The sequence below is a fragment of the Thalassophryne amazonica genome, chromosome 3, assembly GCF_902500255.1.
Source record: "Thalassophryne amazonica chromosome 3, fThaAma1.1, whole genome shotgun sequence".
NCBI classification, from domain to species: Eukaryota; Metazoa; Chordata; class Actinopteri; order Batrachoidiformes; family Batrachoididae; genus Thalassophryne; species Thalassophryne amazonica.
The window spans coordinates 87,999,545-88,021,984 of NC_047105.1; the positions used below are offsets into that span (position 1 = coordinate 87,999,545).

At 40.9% G+C, this 22,440-nt stretch overlaps 1 protein-coding gene across 1 annotated transcript in view; it reads left to right on the forward strand.

Annotated features, from left to right (window-relative positions):
* LOC117507223 (plexin-A1-like) overlaps window positions 1-22,440 on the forward strand; it is a 570,294-nt gene that overhangs the window by 119,708 nt on the left and 428,146 nt on the right. Inside the window, 1 exon segment of the mRNA XM_034167043.1 lies at window positions 18,402-18,584. Within this exon segment, the coding sequence (XP_034022934.1) occupies window positions 18,402-18,584 (183 nt within the window).

Consider the following 22,440-nt stretch of genomic DNA (forward strand, 5'->3'; position numbering starts at 1 on the left):
TCAGTTGAGGTGGCTCGGGCATCTTTTCCGGATGCCCCCTGGACGCCTCGCTGGAGAGGTGTTCCGGGCATGTCCCACTGGGAGGAAGCCCCGGGGAAGACCCAGGACACGCTGGAGGGATTACATCTCTCAGCTGGCTTGGGAATGCCTTGGGGTTCCCCCGGAGGAGCTGGGGGAGGTGTGTGTGGATCGAGAGGTCTGGGCGGCTTTGCTTGAGCTGCTGCCCCCGCGACCCGACTCCGGATAAAGCGGAAGAAAATGGATGGATGGACAGAAATGCTAAGAAATCACATGTACAAACCATGAGAAACAAAATTCTCTGGTCTGATGAGACAAAGATTGAACTCTTTGGCATGAATGCCAGGCATCACGTTTAGAGGAAACTAGGCATAACAGCAGTGAAGCATGATGGTGGCAGCATCATGATGTGGGGATGTTTTTCAGCAGCAGGAACTGGGAGACGAGTCAGGATTGAGTGAAAGATGAATGCAACAATGTACAGAGACATCCTGGATGAAAACCTGCTCCAGAGCGCTTTTGAGCTCAGGCTGGGGCAACGATTCATCCTTCAGCAGGACAGTGACCCTAAACACACAGCCAACATATAAAAGGAGTGGCTTCATTTGAATGTCTGTGTGGCCCAGCCAGAACCCAGACCTGCATCCGATTGAACATCTTTGGAGAGATCTGAAAATGGCTGTGCACCAACACAGCCAATCCAACCCATCCCCATCCAACCTGATGGCGCTTGAGAGGTGCTGCAAAGACGAATGGGCACAACTGCCCAAAGATAGGTGCACCAAGCTTGTGGCATCATATTCAAGAAGACTTGAGGCTGTAATTGCTGCCAAAGCTGCATCAACAAAGTATTGAGCAAAGGGTGTGAATATTGACATACGTACATGTGATTTCTTAGTTGTTTTTTTTTTTTTAATAGCAAAAACTTCGACACAAGTTCCTTCATGTTGTCATAATTGGGTGTTGTGAGTAGAATTTTGAGAGTAAAATGAATTTACTCCATTTTGGAATATGTCTGTAACATGACAGAATGTGGAAAAAGTGAAATGCTGTGCTTTAGTTTTGGCCTGTTGAGTTGCAGCAAGAAGCAGTTTATTGAAAGTGTTTTAAGCTTGTCCCATGCCATTATAAAAGCATTGAGCCTGTGGCACTGTTTGCAGTCAATCTTACACCAGTTATTTTCAGTTATGTCTGAATTGAAAAGATAACCTCAATAGGTGTAAACATAGAGCCGAGCTTGTAAATCCTGGAGTTCCCCTTTTAGATTTGGAGCCATAATAGACCAAATATCTGCTACAGCTGACTTTAGTTTTCAGCACTTGTGGGATTTTATATCTTGGCATCCTGAACACACTGTTAACATTAGCAGTCTTTATTGGTTCTATTACATCACGTGCAGTTGTGTGTTTCATGTTGTCTAAACTCTCAGATGATGTGGTTTATTTGCTTGGAGCAGCACATTGTTTGAAGTGCAATAAAATCAATAACAGCTTTTCAATTTAGTAAAAATCTGGAAGTTGTTTAGGTGTCATCTGTGAGGTTTTAAAAGAGGCAGTTCACTGTTAATTGAAAATTCAAACTGTGTTTGGTGGTCCTGCCATAATGGGGGGAGTCATGACTTAATTGTCATCATATGTATAATTCCTTTTACTGAAACATGAATTGCCATCAGATGGTTGTGCTGACTTGATGTCAAATGTTTCATATAGTTTTCTCTAGTGAGTAGATTTATTCAAACTATAACAACAATAAAACACAGCAACCACACAGTCTTTTATTCATAGTTATTGCATGATTTGTTTTGATATGGAAAATTACCCATCTAGTTGATGATCATCAGAATGGACTGCATGGGGATGAGATGCAAGCCAGCAAATGTTATTTTTAGTATGCTTTCACATTTTGGGAGAAATCAAAGTTTTTTCTGTGTGTTGTCAGAATGCACATATCAGTGTGCATTCTGACAACATTCAGTACCATGTAGACGTCTCACCATCCTGGTCTGTCTGAGTAAATGTGATTTCTTATGCAGGTGCCAGTATCTGAAGAACACCGTTGTTATTTGAGGTATCAGGCATTGGCAAAATGGCCCAATGCTTACTCTGTTCACGTTTGGACGGTGACAAAATTTTCAACGGCAGCACATGGAGCAGTTCCATTGAGTCACTGTGGAAAAGTTCAGGAAAGCTCCTGCAAATATCCACACATTTCTGAGTCTGTAGAAAGTGGTAGACTTTACTTGGAAACTGTAGGAAGCGGTCAGTTTTATGCTGAAACAGAAAATGTGGGAATGCCAACTGTGTAGTCTTACATGGTAAAGGAAATAAAGGAGATTGGTTTAGGAGCAGCATGTCAGGTTGTGGTTCCGTCCTTGGTTGATGTGGTGACTAACTCAGTGTGTCATTGACAAAATAATACATTACCTCGCGGCTGAGGATATACCTGGGTACTGGGCCTGTGTTGTTAAACTTTCTAACTGGTGCCATGGTTAAATTGTTGTCAGTTTTTTTGATGGGCTTCTCACAGTTTTACTCGATACGTGCAACCCTTTGTGCGCCTCTCTGCCTGTATATAGAAAACCTACAGCGATATGCCTTGTGGCAAAACATGACACAACTCTTGCGAACACTTGAAAGGTATAGGGACACTAAGCCTTTTAAGATTTTGGGCATGTAAAGAATTTTCTTTGGCACCACTATCATTTTATTTATTAGCCTTTAAGGAGGGGATTCATAATATGACAAAAAAATGAATATGAGAAAAAAATGAATCAAAACTTCCCCCGAAGGGAAAATTTTCAAAAGAACACATGACTTATAGACTGGACTGCAGCTTAACTTAATAATAATGCCAGAGACCCCCATTTACCCTGCACTCCCCCACTCCCACAAAGTACAGATTGATCTTGACACTGAAATATGTTGTAGTAGTAGTATTCATCTGCATGCCTTTGCACAGCCCCATTCCACTGTTGTATTTATTTGACAGTGAACATAGCTTTGCCTGCTTATCTATCTGACTCTTTTACGTCTTACAGAAGTATTCGTTTTTTCTTTTTATTGTTGTTTATGCATCAGTGACACCAGCTCAAGTTCCTTGTATGTGAGAAATAAATTGGAAATAAATTAAAGTCTGATTCTAACATTGAATTACTGCTGGCAGCGGCGGTTGAGACCATGGTTGAAACCAACAGTGACTTCATAGATCAAGCAGGGGGTTCTCCAGACTTGCGCAAAGTCAAGTTTATTTATATAGCACATTTACAACAAGCAAAGCTGCCCAAAGTGCTTCACAGGTACAGAATAAAAAATATAAAGAATACAAAAATGCAAAATCTAAACATGAATAAATACAATAAAAATTTAATATGAAAGTGCAACTCTGCCTAGGTAAGGCCTATGTAAAGAGATGGGTCTTCAGTGATGTCTTAACATTTAAGGAGGGTGCAGCTCTAATATTAAAAGGAAGGCTTTTCCACAATTTGGGAGCAGGTACAGAAAAGGCCTTGTCTCCTCTGGTTTTTAAACGTGTTCTTGGCATGTTTAGAAGCAGCTGGTTGGTGGACCTCATCATCCTTGAGGGAGCATACAAGGACAACAGCTCAGAAAGATAAGGTGGAGCCAAACCATTCAGGCATTTAAAAACAATGAGCAAAATTTTTAAATCAATATGATAGCTGACTGGGAGCCAGTGCAGAATTGACAGAACAGGCATGATATGTCACTGCACCTGGTGCCCGTCAGCAAGCGTGCAGCAGAATTCAGCACGAATTGTAAGTGGCTAAGGGAGGATTGGTCTACTCCACAGTATAGCGAGTTGCAGTAATCAAGTCACAATGTGATAAATGTGTGGACAACACGCTCAAAATCCTTGCGGGGAAGGTAAGGTTTCACCTTGCTAAGGACTCGCACTTGAAAAAAGCTAGCTTTAACCACAGCATTGATCTGTTTGTCCAACTTAAATGAGCTGTCTATTAGAACCGCAAGGTTTTTGACCACAGACTGGGAGAAAGGTGCCAAGGAGCCAAGAACACAATCAGTGGATGATGAGGAATTAGGATGACCAAACACAACAACTTTGTTGTGAAAAGCATTATAGGTAGCACATGGTGGCTGCCAGTCAGAGTAGAGATGGACAGTGATGTCTCTGGCTCGTCTCTCTCTGGCTCTTAATCCAACATGGCGGAAAATGCTCAGAAACTGCTGTGTTTCTGTGTAAATCGAACATGTTTCTTATATATTATGTAAATGCAAGCAAGAAATATACACTACTAAAACGTAAAACGCTATTTTGTAACCTGATAACACCTCTGGAGGGATTTATGAGACATTTCATGAATGTCAGTGTCACACATCACATTCCGATCTTTTCAAAAGCTTATGCATGAGCTCACGCATGCCTTCCTGTAGTTGGTGTTAAAACGAAAAGAAAATGTCCATTATGGAATCCCCCCCATATAAGTATATTCTCTTGATTAAAATGAGCTATAATTTTACAAGACGTTTTTAAAATAAACCCACATTCTAATCCAGTTACATTTGTTCCGCGAATCTGATTGGTTAATTGTGTGAGATTTCTGACCATAAAATATTGAGTAGACGGTGGCAAAATATTCCACTGTTTCACATTTGATGTATTACTCCGTGCCCTGACCGCTTGCTACGCAGATGTCAACATTCAACCATTTCACATTTCATGTATTACTCCAGGCATTGACCACTTTGCTACGCAAATGTCAATAATGGCGCTGGAGCGACAAAACTGTTGTTACGGTAAGCTTCGCTGAGTGAATTAATTACAGAAAAATAAACTGGGCAAATGATGGAATTGAATTAGAATGGAATAGCCCCCTTGTGTCTGATGATTTGCTGGCATTAATGCTGGATTACTGTCGCAAATATCCGTTTTAAAACTCCTCTTTATTGCGCCTGTAAAATCCAGCAGTAATGTCTGCAAATCATCAGGCTTATTCCCTTATTATAATGCTTGGATTTCAAGACAAACTAAATTTTGTCAGTTTAGTGAAATGTAGGTGGCCCTCTACCTTTACGTCAAGCAATGTGACCCCATTTTATCAAAATGCATTATGGTATTGCCGTTACACCATCTGTATAGCTATATGAGATGTTTTGGTACAATCCTGCCATAATGTGGATTCATGTCATATCATGAAGTAGTCTACAGCCAGCCTTGGTTTTTGAGCCCCCCCCCCCCCACACACACACACACATCATTAGATTTTTTAAGACAATTGAAAAATTCAATATAAGGCATACGTTAAATAAATTATACAGGAAAACCTGATAGCTACCTGATAGCTTTGTAGCCTTACAGCCAAATGCATATTTACACAAAGAAAACAACCAGGATTTAAGTGGACAATGCACTGGTCAACATAATGTTGAAAAACTATGGCCATAGTTTAACCAAGATAATTCACATTTAAAGGCAAACTGTAAACCAAATATTTTTCCAGTCGTCAGTGCTTTACCTTGTTTTGGCTGGTCCCTTTTTATGGATGTGCATGTTAAGTTGGCATGTTTTACACGGATCCCTTCCATGCCCTTCCTGACATAGCTCTAGATGTACATGGAAAATGGGCATGGCTGGGCTTGAACTGGGAAACTTCTGTTTTGGAAGCAAGTGCAGTAACCACACAATTCGTCTTGTTTTTAATATTTACAAGCTGTTAAAAACAACAACATAACCGCCTACCCTGTGATTGCAGTGATTAGCAAAAATCAAAATATTGGCACATTATCTATTTATTGATGAGTACGTGCTGTATTTGTGATTCACTGCGGTGTTTATTGTTCGTTGCCGGCTTCCAACAGCTGTGTGAATCACAGCTGGGAATTGTGGTGTCAAAGCTGTATATTGAAGAGCAGAGAAAGGAAGCATCAGGCCTGTAATTTACTGTGACCTGATAGGAGGGCAGGCAGCTCTGTGTGCCAGTGAAAAAATGTTTGGGTTATTTTCCTCACCCACCCCCATTTTGTCTGGCTAAATATCAGTGAACCAGTGCCTTTTTGGTCAGTAATGTTGAATAATTTAACACACTGAAGTCCGCAAGCTCACTGGCATTCACTGATTCTTCTGCATGAATTAGAAACGGTGTGCGTTCCTGTGATTCCTAATACATGCGCACCAGGCCTACAGTGTTTCCTGTGTTGAATCTTGGAGAAACTGCCGAAACGTCTCCATGAGTTCATGGCGCCTGCTGAGATTTCTGTTTAATTTATGAGCAGGCTTCTCCCAAGATCCCTCACTCCATTTGGAGCCAGACACACACGTGCACACACAGACGTCAGCTAAAACACACCTGCATGTACGAGGTCTATTAGAAAAGTATCCGACCTTATTATTTTTTTCAAAAACCATATGGATTTGAATCACGTGTGATTACATCAGACATGCTTGAACCCTCGTGGGCATGCGAGAGTTTTTTCACGCCTGTCGGTTACGTCGTTCGCCTGTGGGCAGTCTTTGAGTGAGGAGTCGTCCACCCGCTCGTCGATTTTTTTCATTGTTTAGGAATGGCTCAGAGACTGCTGCTTTGTTTGATAAAAATTTTTTCAAAACTGTAAGGCACAACTGAGTGGACACCATTCCATAAATTCAGCTGGTTTTCGGTAAAAATTTTAACGGCTGATGAGAGATTTTGGTCTGGTAGTGTCGCTTTAAGGACGGTCCACGGCGCCTGACAGCAATCTGTGCTTCGAGGCGGCAGCGTCTCGCCGTTTCAAGTTGAAAACTTCCACATTTCAGGCTCTGTTGACGCAGTAAGTCGTCAGAGAACAGAGAACTTTCAGAAGAAGTCGGCATGAGGAGTTTATTCGGACATTCCATTGTTAACGGTCATTTTGTAATGAAAGAACGTGCGGGCAGAGTCGCATGTCGGGCTGGACCCGACCGTGGGGGGTCGCGGCAGGAAAAACACCTCCGTTGGAAATCTTAACGGGCAAGTTGGAACATGCCCAAGCTGTTAAACAATTTCTCAGTTACTCACTTGTTGAAAGCCATTAAAAGCCGCCTGAATTCTACAAATGGTTTTCAACACGGAGGTGTTTTTCCTGTTGCGGCGCACACAGATTTGCCGAGTCGTCACGGAAACGACTCGGCGAATTTGCGCGTACGTCTTTCATTAAAAAAATGTCCTTAAACAGTGGAATGTCCGCATAAAGTCCTCATGCCGGCCTCTTCTGAATCTTCTCTGTTCTCTCACGACGTCCTGGGTCAACAGAGCCTTAAATTAGGATGATTTCAGCTCGAAACAGGCCGACGACAGCGCCTGGAAGCGCTGCAGGACGTCCCGCTCCGTGGGAAGTCCTTACACCGACAGAAACACCCCATAATCTCTCATCAGCCGTTAAACTTTTCACAGAAAACCAGCTTAATTTCTCGAATAGTGTCCACTCGGATATTCCTCACAGGTCCAGAAAAAATTTTGATAAAGCAACGCGCGCCATCTCGAGCAGCGTGTGAAACAAAGGAATTCAGCCGAGAGGGCGGGACCACATCTCACTCAAGGCCTGCCCACAGGGAAATGACGTCACCGACACGCGTGAAAAAACTCACGCATGCGCACGAGGGTTCAAGCAGGATTGGTGTAATCGCATGTCATTCAAATCCATATAGTTAAAAAAAAAAATAAAAGGGTCGGTTTATTATCTAAGAGACCTCGTATGTGCCCGTAAAACGAGGCGGAAGGTTGCAAAGCAGCAGTTCCTGTGGTTCAGATGCTTTGCTTTTCCTCTGCTCCTCTTTTGATGATGCATAGATGAGTATAGCGAAAAACAGATCACAACAGGATTTGATTTGGGTTGCACGTACACAGTTTTAAAGGGACTTTATTTCTCTCTCTCTCTCTCTCTCTCTCTCTCTCTCTCTCTCTCTCTCTCTCTCTCTCTCTCTCTCTCTCTCTCTCTCTGTCTCTCCCTCCCTCCCTCCCTCCCTCTGTGTTATTTATGATGAAACACCCACAGCAATAAGAATGCTGAAAGTTTCTTGCTATAAACAAAATTTGCTCCTGACATGGCTTGTTTCAGACATCTGTGACATACAGTGCTTAATATAAGTCCATATCTTGACTTCTGTTTGTTGTGGGAGACACACAGTGTGATTGATCCACATTGTATACATTCATGCCAAATATGAGCTTAGATTTCATATCTTTTGTTTTCAGGTTTTTTTCTGAACTGTGATTATGTGACATAGAAAAAACTGACAAAAGCTGTTGTATGTTTATTTGTGTTGAGATGGGTGTTCTCTCTTTGTAGTCTCCTTTTGGCACAGCCATCTTTAGGCAGATGTATCACACTGTACTTTATTTTTTGACTTTTTGATTTTAATGTAAAAATTATCCTTGGTCATTTTTATTTTTTATATTATTCAGTTTTAGCTTTTTCAACCGCTAGACTCACTGCATTTATAATATCTTGACTGTTGTCAGGGATGTAAATTATCATATTTTCCCAAGCTTACGTCACACTAATAAGTTCCTATTAAAGTGGAAAAAACATATATATGAGTCATACTGAAATATATGATGCAGCTTTTTTTCTGTATTATGAGCTCGTTAATTTGGGTGCTTTTGTGCATTGTTGCGTGTTGTGTTGTGTACTTTATTGTCATTTATTCTTTTTTTTACTTGTAATTTATGTTGTTAGTGCTTTGTTTTCTATATAATAGCTGTTATAATTAGGGCTGCAGCTACCGATTATTTTAGTAATAGAGTATTCTACAACCCCAATTCCAATGAAGTTGGGACGTTGTGTGAAATGTAAATAAAAAGAGAATACAATGATTTGCAAGTCCTCTTCAACCTATATTCAGTTGAATACACCACAAAGACAAGATATTTAATGTTCAAACTGATAAACTTTTTTGTTTTTGTACAAATATTTATTCATTTTGAAATGATGCCTGCAACACATTTCAAAAAAGCTGGGACAGTGGTATGTTTACCACTGTGTTACATCACCTTTCCTTCTAACAACACTCAATAAGCGTTTGGGAACTGAGGACACTAATTGTTGAAGCTTTGTCGGTGAAATTTTTTTCTCATTCTTGCTTGACGTACGACTTCAGTTGTTCAACAGTCTGGGGTCTCTGTTAACATATTTTGTGCTTCATAATGTGCCACACATTTTCAATGGGTGACAGGTCTGGACTGCAGGCAGGCCAGTCTAGTACCCGCACTCTTTTACTACGAAGCCACGCAGTTGTAACACGTGCAGAATGTGGCTTGGCATTGTCTTGCTGAAATAAGCTGATGTCCCTGAAAAAGATGTTGCTTGGATGGCAGCATGTGTTGCTCCAAAACCTGGATGTACCTTTCAGCATTGATGGTGCCATCACAGATCTGTAAGTTGCCCATGCCATGGGCACTAACACACCCCCATACCATCACATGATGGCTTTTGAACTTTGCGCTGTTAACAATCTGGATGGTCGTTTTCCTCTTTTGTCCGAAGGGCAGGTTGTTATCATATGCACACTATTGTTATTATATTTAATTCTTACTTCTATTTTGTCATTTGATTTTTAAATGGACCACAATGGAAATAAGTGTTTTCACTTTCTTGTCATTCACATATTTGTAGCGTATTTACAATTACACTATATACTTAAATTGAATGTACTAATTAAAATCACTCACCGCACTCATGTTTTTAATATAAAGATGACTTACCACCTCCTGCTGGAATGGCGTGAGAGTCCAGAATGTACTTAGCAACATCCATTGTTCATTGTTGTTAGCTAATATCCGTTGCCTCTCCAAAAATATTAGTCCTATCAATGTTCCATTTTTGGCAGAAGACATCAAATACACTACAGTTTTCACTCATGGTTCTGGCAACATGGAATTTAACGGTAACATTAGACTTAACAGTGTTGTTAGTGCTATTGATTTATTGTGTCTTTGTAGTTAAAATGGTTTAGAGCAGGGGTCACCAACCTTGTTCCTGGAGGGCACCTGCCCTGCATGTTTTCTAACTCTCCCTGATCCACTCCCAGGCAATTAACTCTACCAGGTGTGCTCAGCCAATCAAGAGCTGGAAAACAGCACTTTTAAAAAAAATCAGGTGTGACTTGAGTCGGTAGACGTTGAAACCATGTAGGGCAGGTGCCCTCCAGGAACAAGGTTGGTGACCCCTGCTCTAAACCATTTTAACTACAAAGACACAATAAATCAATAGCACTAACAACACTGTTAAACTAACATAAACCACAATAACAACATTTAAAACCCCAAAGCCCTGAACTCCCATGGGGCATGATACTGATTAGCTAAAATAGCTCATTTCTCCAAAAATATTTCTCCTATCAACTTTACGTTTTTGCAGCTTTCATCGTCGACCCAAAATACATAAGCATACCAAATGGCAAATGTCAGCTTTCCTTGGTTTTTGCATGATCCAAGCCACACACACACACACACACACACACACACACACACACACACACACACACACACACACACACACACACACACACACACACACACACACACACACACACACACACACACACAGAGAGGCCACTTGCTATTATAAATGTACTGCATTTATATAGCACTTCTCCATCTGCATCAGATGCTCAAAGCGCTTTACAAATGATGCCTCACAGTCACCCCGATGTGAGGGTGCTGCCATACAAGGCGCTCACTACACACTGGGAACAACTTGGGGATTAAGGACCTTGCCCATGGGCCCTTAGTGATTTTCTGGTCAGGCTGGGATTTGAACCCAGGATCCTCTGGTCTCAAGCCCTATGCTTGGGCTATTATAATATAGATATTTAAATTCTGATGTCTGAATAATCTAAAGAATGTATTATTTATTGCTATGTGAAAGGGTGTGCTTGCATTGTTGGTGGCTTAAAATAGTTTTAAAATGAGGCATTTATTTATGGGACATTATACCGCACAGTGATTGTGCTTGTTCGACACGGCTCTGTCTGAAATAGAACACATATGCACACACATGAATTTTGGGACAGGAGGGGGCAATCTCAAGAGATGAAATGGCAAAGTGCCAGTGAAATACAAATGCCCAAATTTCATTGCATTTCAGTGCAGCATGCACCTTGTTGAAAAACCTCAAACATAGAGCCTCATCTTCTGCATTTGAAAGCTGCAGCTGCCAAAGTCAACAGAAGGTTGTTTTAACTCCTTCATCCCTGGAGGAGTACAGCAGGAGTCTGCCTCTTTGCAAAACATAACAGAAAGGTAAATACAGTCTCTAGCCAGTAACCCTGCACAAACCACAGTGGGAAATAGTCCTTCTGTGTTGAATGTCGGCTGTAAATCACGTTTGAATTCCACAGCCTTTAAATGGCAGAAGCCACATAAGGATATAGCCTCCATTAAAATGTTTTCCAACCTCAAGGGAAATTCTCTTTATTCTGTGCTGATCTGTGCTTTTTAAAGCTTCCAGACCCGCTGGCATGCTATAAGGCCTTTACCCTCCGCTGCCCCAGAGAGACCCACATATGCTATAGTGCTGTTCACCCTTACTGACTCTTGGGAATGCTGTATACAGTTTTTTTGACAGATAGTCTCCTCAGGAAAAGTTGGATAAACCCTTTTAACTCCTTTCCCAGAGGCGCTGATGTCATGGGACTGCTGTTTGTTTGTTACACAGAGTGTAATTCAGAATTTTTTTTTTTTTTTTTGTCCTTTACTGTAAGGTTTGAATTGTTGATTCTCATTGTGGAACATATAAAGCTGATTGAAATTGCTGCTGTCTGCTGGTATCAAAATCTGTTTCCAGACATAAAATCTGAGAAGGGTCAGGAGGTGTTGAAAAACTTTTCGAATAGTTTTGTGTGTGTGTGTGTGTGTTGTGCAACACGTTTACAAGTCCTGACGTGTGTTTGGTGGTGTGTGTCACTTGCCTTTGTTCTACTGAAAGAAATTGTCCCCAGGCTATTTGTGCTCACAAAAGAAAGTTGTTTCAGGTAATGGCTGTGTGTGCCACTGTGTTTTCTTAAACACACACTCTGAAGATTCCATTAAACTGTCCTGTTTTCTTTTTCCTCTGTCTTTCCTGTGTGTGACATCGCACCAAGAAAAGTGGAAAAAGTGGAGACTCTTTGTTTACTGCAGTTGAAAGCCTGCTGATCCCTCGCTGAGCACGCACGCTCCTTTCTGAGCGACATTTTCACGGTGATAGACTCTTGAGTCTGTGGTTGACCTGTAACGGCGATGCATCAAGGGTCTCGCCTTCCGCTTGACACTCTTTCTGACCGGGGTCAGTGTCAAGTCTCGCTTGCATAGATATTCATGTGAGTAGGTCACTCGATGTGGGTCTTGATATTGGAGAATTATTCATCGTGAGCTGAGGCATTTCCTGGGAAGGTGTGGTGCAGCGAGGATTAATGCTGTACACCGGTTGTAGGGCTAATTGATTTAATTGATTAATAATTATTCTCCACAAGCTATAAGGGCAGATGAGGGATATAGAATTGCACTCTGTCTGTGCATGTATTTGATAACTTGAATACTTTTGTTTGAATCTCACCAAATTGAAATGGGGTATTCTAAATGAATTTGTCTTTGATAAGTTGTAACTTGACTATTCCTTGATGGACTGACAAAAAAAAAAAAAAATATATATATATATATATTCAGACTTTTCAGAATGGAATGAACTGCATGTAAACTCCAGTTCTCCTTAAGTCATTACTACCATTCCATAAACTCCTTCTTGAAGATGCCACTAGGGCAGCAGCTGTCGAATATTTTTGAAATTGAGTATTCTAGCAATTATTTAATTGCTAGAATACTAGAGTATTCTAGCAATACTCTAATAAAGAATAATCGAGAATAATCGAGTAATTGGATAAAAAGTACTTTTGCATTTTTAAACAACATCAATAGTCCAGGGCTCTCCCTAAGCAATGGCACAGTGTCGCTGCACCATCACTCAGATTGTCAAATTTAGGGTATCCCTTTCTGTTTTCCTGGGTAATTTTATTTTTTCATGTCTGTCCAAATTTTGGATCTTGCCCGGTGTCTGCTGAGTCCCTGACACCGGACTGTAAGTGCAGGTGGCCGGTCCTCAGACAGTCAGTCTGCACCTGAACATGAGCACAGCCGGTGAAAAACCTAGCTCTGGAGTGCAGCTTTTCCACAAAAGCCAGCCGGGTTGAAGTTTTCGAGTTGCTCAAAAATTTCATCTTGATTTACTAAATCATTGTTAGTGCATGGTGATGTCCGGGTGTTTGTAGTCTTTGCAGCTTCAGTCGTGTTCAGACATCTATAAACAGGGTATTCCTAGTGAGTACAGCTTGAAACATGTTTGTTCGTGCTCCTTCAGGGTAGAAATTTTATAGCAGAAGCAGCGTTTGTTGTAGTTCTGGCAGCGATTGTTTCCCGGTGCAGCTCCTTACTTTTGCTTTCAGGTGGGTTGCCAGGTCTGCACTTTATAAGCCAGCCAGTTGCCAGGTCTGCACTATATAAGCCAGCCTGTTAGGAGGCAAACCAGAATAACTGTTTCATCCCATTTTTGCAATTTTTTGGATTGTGAGTGATCGTAATAGGATGAGGAATAGGGGTGTTAGTTTCATCATATGAGTTTGGCTGCATTTTTTTTTTTTTACCTGGTTGCACATAGAATGTTTCAGTCAGACTGAGAGGTAAAACTGACAAGCCAGAGAATACCGCTGTCAGAGAACGTGACCATCTCCACAATAAAGCTGTAACCAGACAAACACAGCTTCTTGTGGTTGTTTGACAGTGGTAACACAGACACATGGTAGCAAATGTTTGTTGTGTTTGTGTGGCTCACTGGACACCAAACCGTTTGAAACACAGATATTCAGCACAAACATATCGGGGAATGAAGTTGTGGGCCTGGGGCAGCTTGCTGGACAAGTGGTTAGTGGACATTTCTCCACAGAGGTAGGTTCCCGGCTCAGTATCACTCCTGTTCATTCTCCATGTAATGTGGAGTTGTGCCATGAAGGGCGCACGACATAAAACGTGTGCCAAATCAACATGCAGATCCATATCTGATCTGCTGTGGCAATCCCATAGAGAAAAAAGGGAGAACCTGAAAGAACTTGTTTTTTTTTTGTTTTTTTTACCAATTTGAGGGCCTGTGGTGGATCCAGATTTGGTGTAAATGTCCATGACTTGAAATTGATCAAACATTCTGACATAAATGAGGCCAAAACTGATGAAAGCTGTGTTTTGTTGGAAAAGGATATTCCACTTCTGGACTGCATTAATATAGAGCCACTGAGGTGTGTGAGAAAAGTAATAGAATGTAAGTTTTGGGAAGAATGTTGGTTGACTGAAAGTTATTTAGGAGGGATGGATAGAGAGCAACCTGCTGGGATGGTGGGATAGAAGAGCAGAAAAAGACAGGCAGTATTGATGTTTGTTTCATTTCTATAGGAGGTGAAAAGAGGAAAAAGAGTGAGGGAGCAAGAAAAGTCAGAGAGACTGATTATTGACATGTTCTGAGCTGCAGGCAATTTAGGCACATGGGGTTTAGAAGTAGAGTGAGATAGAGGTGTTGGGGGGTGGGGTGTTATCTTTTCTCCTGTTTGGATCAATCAGATGATGTAGTGATAAGACTGCGGATTACACCATCATTTACACACTTCCCAAGTGTGTGTGCGTATGTCCTAGGTCACACATAGAGCTGTTGCCTTCAGTTAACTTGTGTTTTGGGTCTGTTTTGTTTTTGTTTTTGTTTTTTTTTATTCAGGTGGATTTTTTGGGGGGGTGGAAAATATATAGGTAGATGGTAAAATCCTAAATTTCTTTGTCACTAAACCAGACGGTGTATTTAAGGTGTAAGTTAGGGTCAGTTTCTTGAAGGCCAAAATTGGATTTGATGGGGAAAAAATTGCTTTTGAAATTGAAATATCTATCTTAACTCACTAATGACTGCCCAGCATCATTTTGATTTATGTTGATGTATGTTTGTTTATATACGTCAAAGGGCTAAGCACAGTTCATTATGTATGATTAGGTGTGCAAGCTTGTGTTTGTCTACCGTATTTCTGTCAGGTAAGGAATTTGAGAAAATTGCAAAATTTCAGTGCACAGTTGCACTTGCCGTCTATAGAGGTTGCTACAAACCGTTGCTTTTTGCTAATGTTGCACTTGTACTGTAAGAACCTCTGGACCATGCTCTCTACATCCCATGGTTGTATATGCAAAGCGCTAGTATAGGAATCCATTACCAACCAATCCCTATGTCACTTGAAATGAATGTGGGATAATGAAGGCACAAGAGGATAGAAGTCATAATCAGGGCTGTGAAACCTCCGCGGATCCCTGGAATTCTGCGGATTTCGTCATGGGGGGGGGGGGGGGTGTTTGGTGGTGGGGGGTTAGTGTTGTACTCTGTAAGTGTTCTTTTTACGACATTGTGTAAGTTTTATAAATCCGTGGACACTGCGCTGTATAACGGCTACAGATCAGTGTCCACGGATCCACAGAGTTTCATGGAGAAAATGTCTTAGTCAAACTGCGGCTGTTACGACACTTGTCGTAAAGCGGGACTGGTTGGTTGGTACGGTGAGGCTGTGTGCCTGCTACAAGATGCTGTTCTTAAGATAAAAGTAGCATGTGGACATTGCATACTTTTAGATCTATCAAGTTTTTAAAAGAAGAATTTTGCGGTATGTCTGTGTCACGGAGCGATGTCGGACAGAGGGAAGATGATGAGAAAGACGGTGTGAAAAAGTTTGATAAGGGATCAAGAATCTGTGGAATTGGCACTGGCTTGAATTTAAAGTTCGTCTTCATGAACACATTCGAAAGATAAACAGGAAAAGAAAACTGCATCTTGTGCCCTCAGGAAACATGTTAAGAATTTTTTTTCTCCCTGGAAAATAAACATTGTGCTGTTCAAACACAATTTCAGAGATTATGTGACTTTGTTTTTATTTATGAGGACTTTCTTTCATTGGAAAAAAAAGACACTGTGGCTTTGAATGGATTTACAGTAATTCACACAAGAAAGTGTGACTTTTTTTGTATATAAGGCATGTTATTGACATTTTATCATGATTTCCAAACTATTCTACAAGCTTTAGCTGTAGTTTTTGAAATGCTTTAACAGTCTTTTCAGTCTTCGAGTCTTCGTGAATATCATGTAGTTTAATTGTTCTGAATTAATGCATGATTTGGTTTACAATTAAAAGGAAAATCATTCCAGATCTTACTTCCATGTCATATTCTGTTATTTCAACATTATCATTGACAGTTCAAATGAAAGGTTTAATCTAGGATCATCTAAATATGTGCTTCTTTTGAGGTTTTTTCTTCTAATAGATAGTGAAAATGTATCATTAGACACAAAATTAATTTGGTTTCTGGGGCCCCACAGGCCCTAGACCTAGTTCCAGGGGAGGTGCGCCCCCCAGACATTTTCACCGGATTTCACAATTTTCATTTCACAGCCCTGCACAATAGGTCCTATACAGACCCAGACCGTTTTTTTTTTTTTTACAAATAACGGTGGTAAAGTGATGGTATTCTATGGCTCCCCATGCATGGGTTACCAGTCAATCACAGGTTACTTCCCCAGCCAAGGCTGGTACCCACTTACAGGTGGTGGAGTTGGACAATGAAGAATAGGGCAGCCTTTATTTTGCAAAGTTTTGAAAATTAATGCTCTGACCCCTGAATAGGTTCCACTTGATGAGGCGATATCGCTTTCAACATGTCATTTTTATATTTCTTGTAATTTTTTTTGTTTGTATCCAGGGCCAGCATTAAATCAAACACTGCTCTGCTTTAATTGTTGTAGTATTGAGCTTTATTGTGGAATCATGTGCATAAACAACCTCTGGATCTTGAACGCACCATCAAGAAATGCCTCTATTCTAAGTCATTTGCCCAAGTTTAATTTGTAATTTTAAAATTTGCCAAATACTCCTTCCTTTACAGATTGGCATCCATCAAAAAGAAGGTGGCCAGTCATCGGTGCATTGTGCATAGTGCATAGTTCAACTTCAAGAGCTACCAATTTTTAAGAAGTACATTTTCAGGCCCTAAGGAACTGACCCTTCTAGAGGGCCTAGAAGAAAAACAGTTTGGTACCCAACCCATCTCCTGCTTCTTTTTTTTTTTTTTTTTTTTGAGGACGTTTAATGGTTAGATATCACCCACCCTCAAAATCTTTAAATAAATAATATACCCTTTCTGGTCCTTTCTTCAGTTCATCTTTTTCAGTTAGGGGGGTAAAAATCATCAAAGCATTTTTAAGTGGACCAAAGCTTTTTTGTTTTACTTTATTTTGTTTTTTTTTTTGTTTTGTTTTGTTTTTTTTATACACTGAAACCATGATTTTTATGTATCTAAATGAGTCAGTTTGCACAATGAAGTATTGATGGTTTTACAGATCATTTGTTCTTGGTCACATTAATTCTCTCTCTCTCTCTCTCTCTCTCTCTCTCTCTCTCTCTCTCTCTCTCTCTCTCTCTCTCTCTCTCTCTCTCTCTCTCTCTCTCTCTCTCTCTCTCTCTCTCTCTCTCTGTGTGTGTGTGTGTGTGTGAGACGGGGGGGGGGGGGGGCGTACGTAGGGTCACTAGTCAAGGAATTATATGGGTCAGTTGCCCAGGGTGATAGTCCCCTCTTGACACAGGAATGCGCCACATAGCTTTGCATGGTAACCAGTGTGACTGCCGTGTCACCACCTTGCCCCGGTACATTCCACAACTGAAGGCTTGCCTGGTGATATCCATTTAGTTGAATTTGGGTTGTATGTATGAATGGCCCGTGTTTGGTTTATTTGAATTCAGTGTTTAGTTCTTGGAATAATATGTAAATGCCTTGAATCAGATGAAGCACACATAGCTATGTGTGCATTTACACTGTGAAGTTGAAACGAATGACAAGTAAAACTGCATTTCAGCTGTCAAGGCTCATTGTAAAGGATGACTTTGTGCATCACAAGTTTAGGCTTTTAGATGTGTTATCATTAATTCATGGTCTGGATCCTATTTATTTTATAAGTAATAAATATAAAACATTTGTGCTGTCAGGTGATTTCAAAATTGAATCAGATTAAATGTAATCTTTGCAATTAATCTAAATTAAGCACACGTATAATAATAATAATTATTTATTTTTTTTAAACATCACTGCACAAATTGAAAAGCACATGCAGCGTACAAATATGAGGCTCTTGGAAACTTTGTCATTCTAGGGGAAAATGAAAGACTTTGGGCAAAATTCAATTAAAATAGCCAGTAGCATTAGCTTGCTAAGGAAAAACTTTCCTTGTGATTTCTTAAGAGGTTCTAAAGTAAATGCTATAAAATCTTGGCACAGCAACAAAATTATAAAGATCTCATCCTTCGTCTTTCATTACCTCACTCAATTTTTCTGTCCATCTTTCTCTTTCTTTCAGCCTTTGCAGATCGATGATAACTTCTGTGGCCAAGACTTCAACCAGCCTCTTGGGGGAACCAGTACCATTGAGGGCATCCCCCTCTTCATTGACAAAGATGAAGGCATGACTTCTGTGGCAGCCTACGATTACCGCAGCAACACTGTGGCTTTTGTTGGCACTCGCAATGGCAAGCTTAAGAAGGTATGAATGACAGATTTGATTCTTTATTCCTTTTACCTAACTGGTATGGTTGATATTTTTTTAAATAAGCACCCTGGCAGCTTATGTTGGCTTTGGTTGATTTGTGAGTGCTCTTGTTGAACTGTATTTGTGTTGGAGAATTTTAATTTGAGACCTTTGTAAGGTGTGTACAGAATGTCTTTGGTAAAATGTTTCTCTGGTGAATCCATGGTTACTGTTGGAATAACGTCATGTTAAATAACCAGTTACCACAGGAAACTCAGATGAGGCATGCCACGTCCACTTGCATTGGGAGGGAACATCAACTTCCACACCACGGCCATGTAGCATGTTTCTCTGAGCATTACCTGGTGTTGCAGACCGAACGGTGCCCCCCTAAAAATTGGTCCACCCTGCCTTCACTGCATGCGTCATTTGGGACCACAGCAGCTCATCTGAGACCGAGTCTCTACACCCAAAGCGATCAAAGGGAATAATGTGATTATTAAAGACCAGATGACAAGGTAGAACCTTTAAATTATTCTAAAGTCAATTTTATGCAGAATTAAGCAGAAATGAGGTGATAATTGGTGAGTCGCTACTGACGCTTTGAAATGACAGAGGCGCAGGAACGCAGCAGCACGTCTGGTTGCTGCTGCACTCTGATCGCTTCCTCCGTGTTTTATGATGACATAATGCGGAATTTATGTGGAAATGGTTGTTGTACAAAAGCTTCACATATCTGTCGCTGAGATAGATGATGACTAGAGTGCGGTTTTAAGCAGAAATGAGGTGATAATCGGTGAATCACAGCTGACGCACAGAAATGATGCATGCGCAGTGAAGGCAGGGCAGACCAATTTTTAAAGGGGCCGTTCGGTCGGCGACACCGGTATGCAGGCACCTCAGTGCTGAGGACCCTAGCAACTGGAAAATGCCATGGATACACCCATATGTCACCTCTCTGTGGCAGATAGATGCCAACCTTTGGTAGACGGGTATGTACCAGTGGCCTCCCTTGATGGCTGCCATTTTAGCAGATATGTTGAAACAATATTTAATTACGTATGAACTTTAATTAAATATCTTGAAAGGAGCACCACTTGCATATCGCAGGAACTTGACCATGTTATTATCGATATTAATCAGTCTTTGATCTGAAAGTCACAAGTTCTGAATATGATTGATCTGTCTTCATCTGGACACAAGACAAACAGCTGGTGTAATATTTACAGATTTATTTACATATGTACGGGTACAAACAAATGTGACTGAGATTTTGACAAAATGAGTAATGAGTCATAGTTTTATTACTGAGATGATATGTTGATGATGACATGTAAAAAGCAAGAGAAATGAAAGCATGAAGTAGAGCCCTCATATAGCAATTTAATAAGAATAATCCTGGTGGGAATTTAGTTGTGAATTTTGGCTTTACAAGTTATTGTTGGTATTATTAAAATTAACAACCAAAGCCTTTGCATCACTGACAGCAAAGACCATCGGAACACTCTGAAGGTTCACTTATCTGGGTCCTTTTGATTGGGTGGAATGAAGCTTCTTGATCGCCCTTTGCTGGCCTTGTCTCACCTGTGTCCGGTTAACCTACTGGGTCTCACACATGACTACAGACATCCAGACTGCTTGATTGGTTTCACAGCGGTACCATACGTGATGGTTTAGCGGTTCTGCAGAAGTTGGGTTCACCAACCAACCCAAGATGAAGGTTAAAGTCTTTGTAAAAATCTACAAACAGCTCATCTTTGCAAAAAAAAAAAAAAAAGTTGTGGAGAAAAATTAAAGTTAACAAAAACACTTTTGGAATTGAGTGGAAAATAAAGAATTTGGAGACTTGCAAATTCACTCTTAATTTGAAAAACTCTGCAAAAAGAAACACAATGAAACAAAGGAAATAATGAAACGAAAGCCACGAGCTAAAGCCCCTTTCACATTGGCGTATTCGTAGAGCTGTCTATTGTGGCGTATCGTCTGTGCCGAGTTGAGTAGCTCTACACCCACTTTAAGCAGCTCTGTCGAGTTTTTGCTCCCTACGCAGCAGTATGTTGAGCGCTACGTAGGAAGGAAGAAATTAAACATGTTTAATTTTCTTCGGCGTAGAGCGCTGGACTCAGTTTTAAGCAGGTCTGCGCAGCAGAGCGTTACTGCACGCAAGTCTGTGCAACACGGCGCTCCTGTACACAACCAAAAACTGAGTGCGTGCATCCAGAATGATTCAGCTGAAGACATGAAAACGTGATCACACAGCCCACAGCACTTGTGTGTGCTCAGAACAGGGAATCGAACCTCAACTCAGAAATCCAGAAACATCAGGTCTCTCTCTCTCTCTCTCTCTCTCTCTCTCTCTCTCTCTCTCTCTCTCTCTCTCTCTCTCTCTCTCTCTCTCTCTCTCTCTCTCTCTCTCTCTCTGTCTGTCTGTCTGTCTGTCTTGTCATTGCTGCATGTCGGTGTGATCATCAGACTCTCTGACTGATCAGGTCTGATCAGATCAGTGGACCTGATCGGACCAACCGGAGATTTAAAAGTTTAGAGCATTTACCACAGCCAGACTCAGCAGCATCTGTACACAATGAAAATGATCCACCAAGACAAAAATAATAATATTAAAGATAATAATGATAATAATGTTAAATGACTCTGTTTCTGACGTGCACCACACCGTGCAGTAGAGAACAGAACGCACTTCCACAGAGGCAGAAAATAGCAGCTTTAGGGCCCTGTCCCACGGGGGAGAGGATTAATTGCGCATGAATTGAGTATACAAATTACGGGCATTCGTTGTCGCCCGCAACAAAAATGGCTAAAAATGACAAATGTCCCAGTATGAATTATGGATATATTAATAATGTATAGTGAATATATGATGAACAATCACGGGTTATATAATGCATGTAGTGAGGAAACGGATCCGACGCATAGCGATTATCACGGCAGTATTACGGGTGTATTATGAATGCATCGCGCACGTGTTTGCGCGTGCATGGCATCTGCATTGAGGTCATAAAAGAAGTGCACTCTCTCCTTTCGGCATCACTATTCACACCAACAATACAGGCTCTGGAGCATTTGCTGGACTTGGACATGTTGATTGGAGTAAACAAGCAGTGAACAGAGCAAGTGGTGACGTCAGCGGATCGCATCAGAGCGCAGCTCGTCTGAACGATTATAACAAGAAGTTAAATCTGTTATAAACATAGGAATAAATACTGTAACAGCTGCAGACAAGAAGGAAAAAACACGCAACTGTTTTATCAAGCCATTACAATGTAAACAAGTCAAATAATTACCTTTTTAGACTGCTCAAAATGCTTTCTGCAGCTTGTTAGTTGTCGCACGTACGGCCCAGCTGCAGCTTCCTCTGTGATTCAGGAGGTGATTAGAGCCCTTTTCTACAGCCAATTTGCAGAATAAAATGATTAATCCGCCACGAAATAATTATTTTATATACACAGTGTCCAGCGCAGAGCACGTGGCAACCAGTTGAACAAAGAACAGCATCCAGCTGTGAACACAGCGCATCTGATTTGCATCCGCTTCAAATCACATGCAAAGCAGACGTAATAAAAATGCTTTATTCATGGCCAGTCTGTATGCAGTCGCTACAACCTTTTTTAGTTCGTGATGTGGACATGATGGGCACGCAAAATCAGATTCATCAGCAGATGATGGCGAATATACAGCACATAGATTATGTATTGTGTATGTATGGAGTATGTAAGGTGGATGTCATCCGCAGCCAAAATTTTGTACAGCTCAAAAATCCTAGAAACGGAAAAACGTGCCTCTGCAGATAATTGTGGACGTGTGCGGATGTCAGCCGACTCATACAAGCATGTTTCACGGATATTGCGGATGTTAA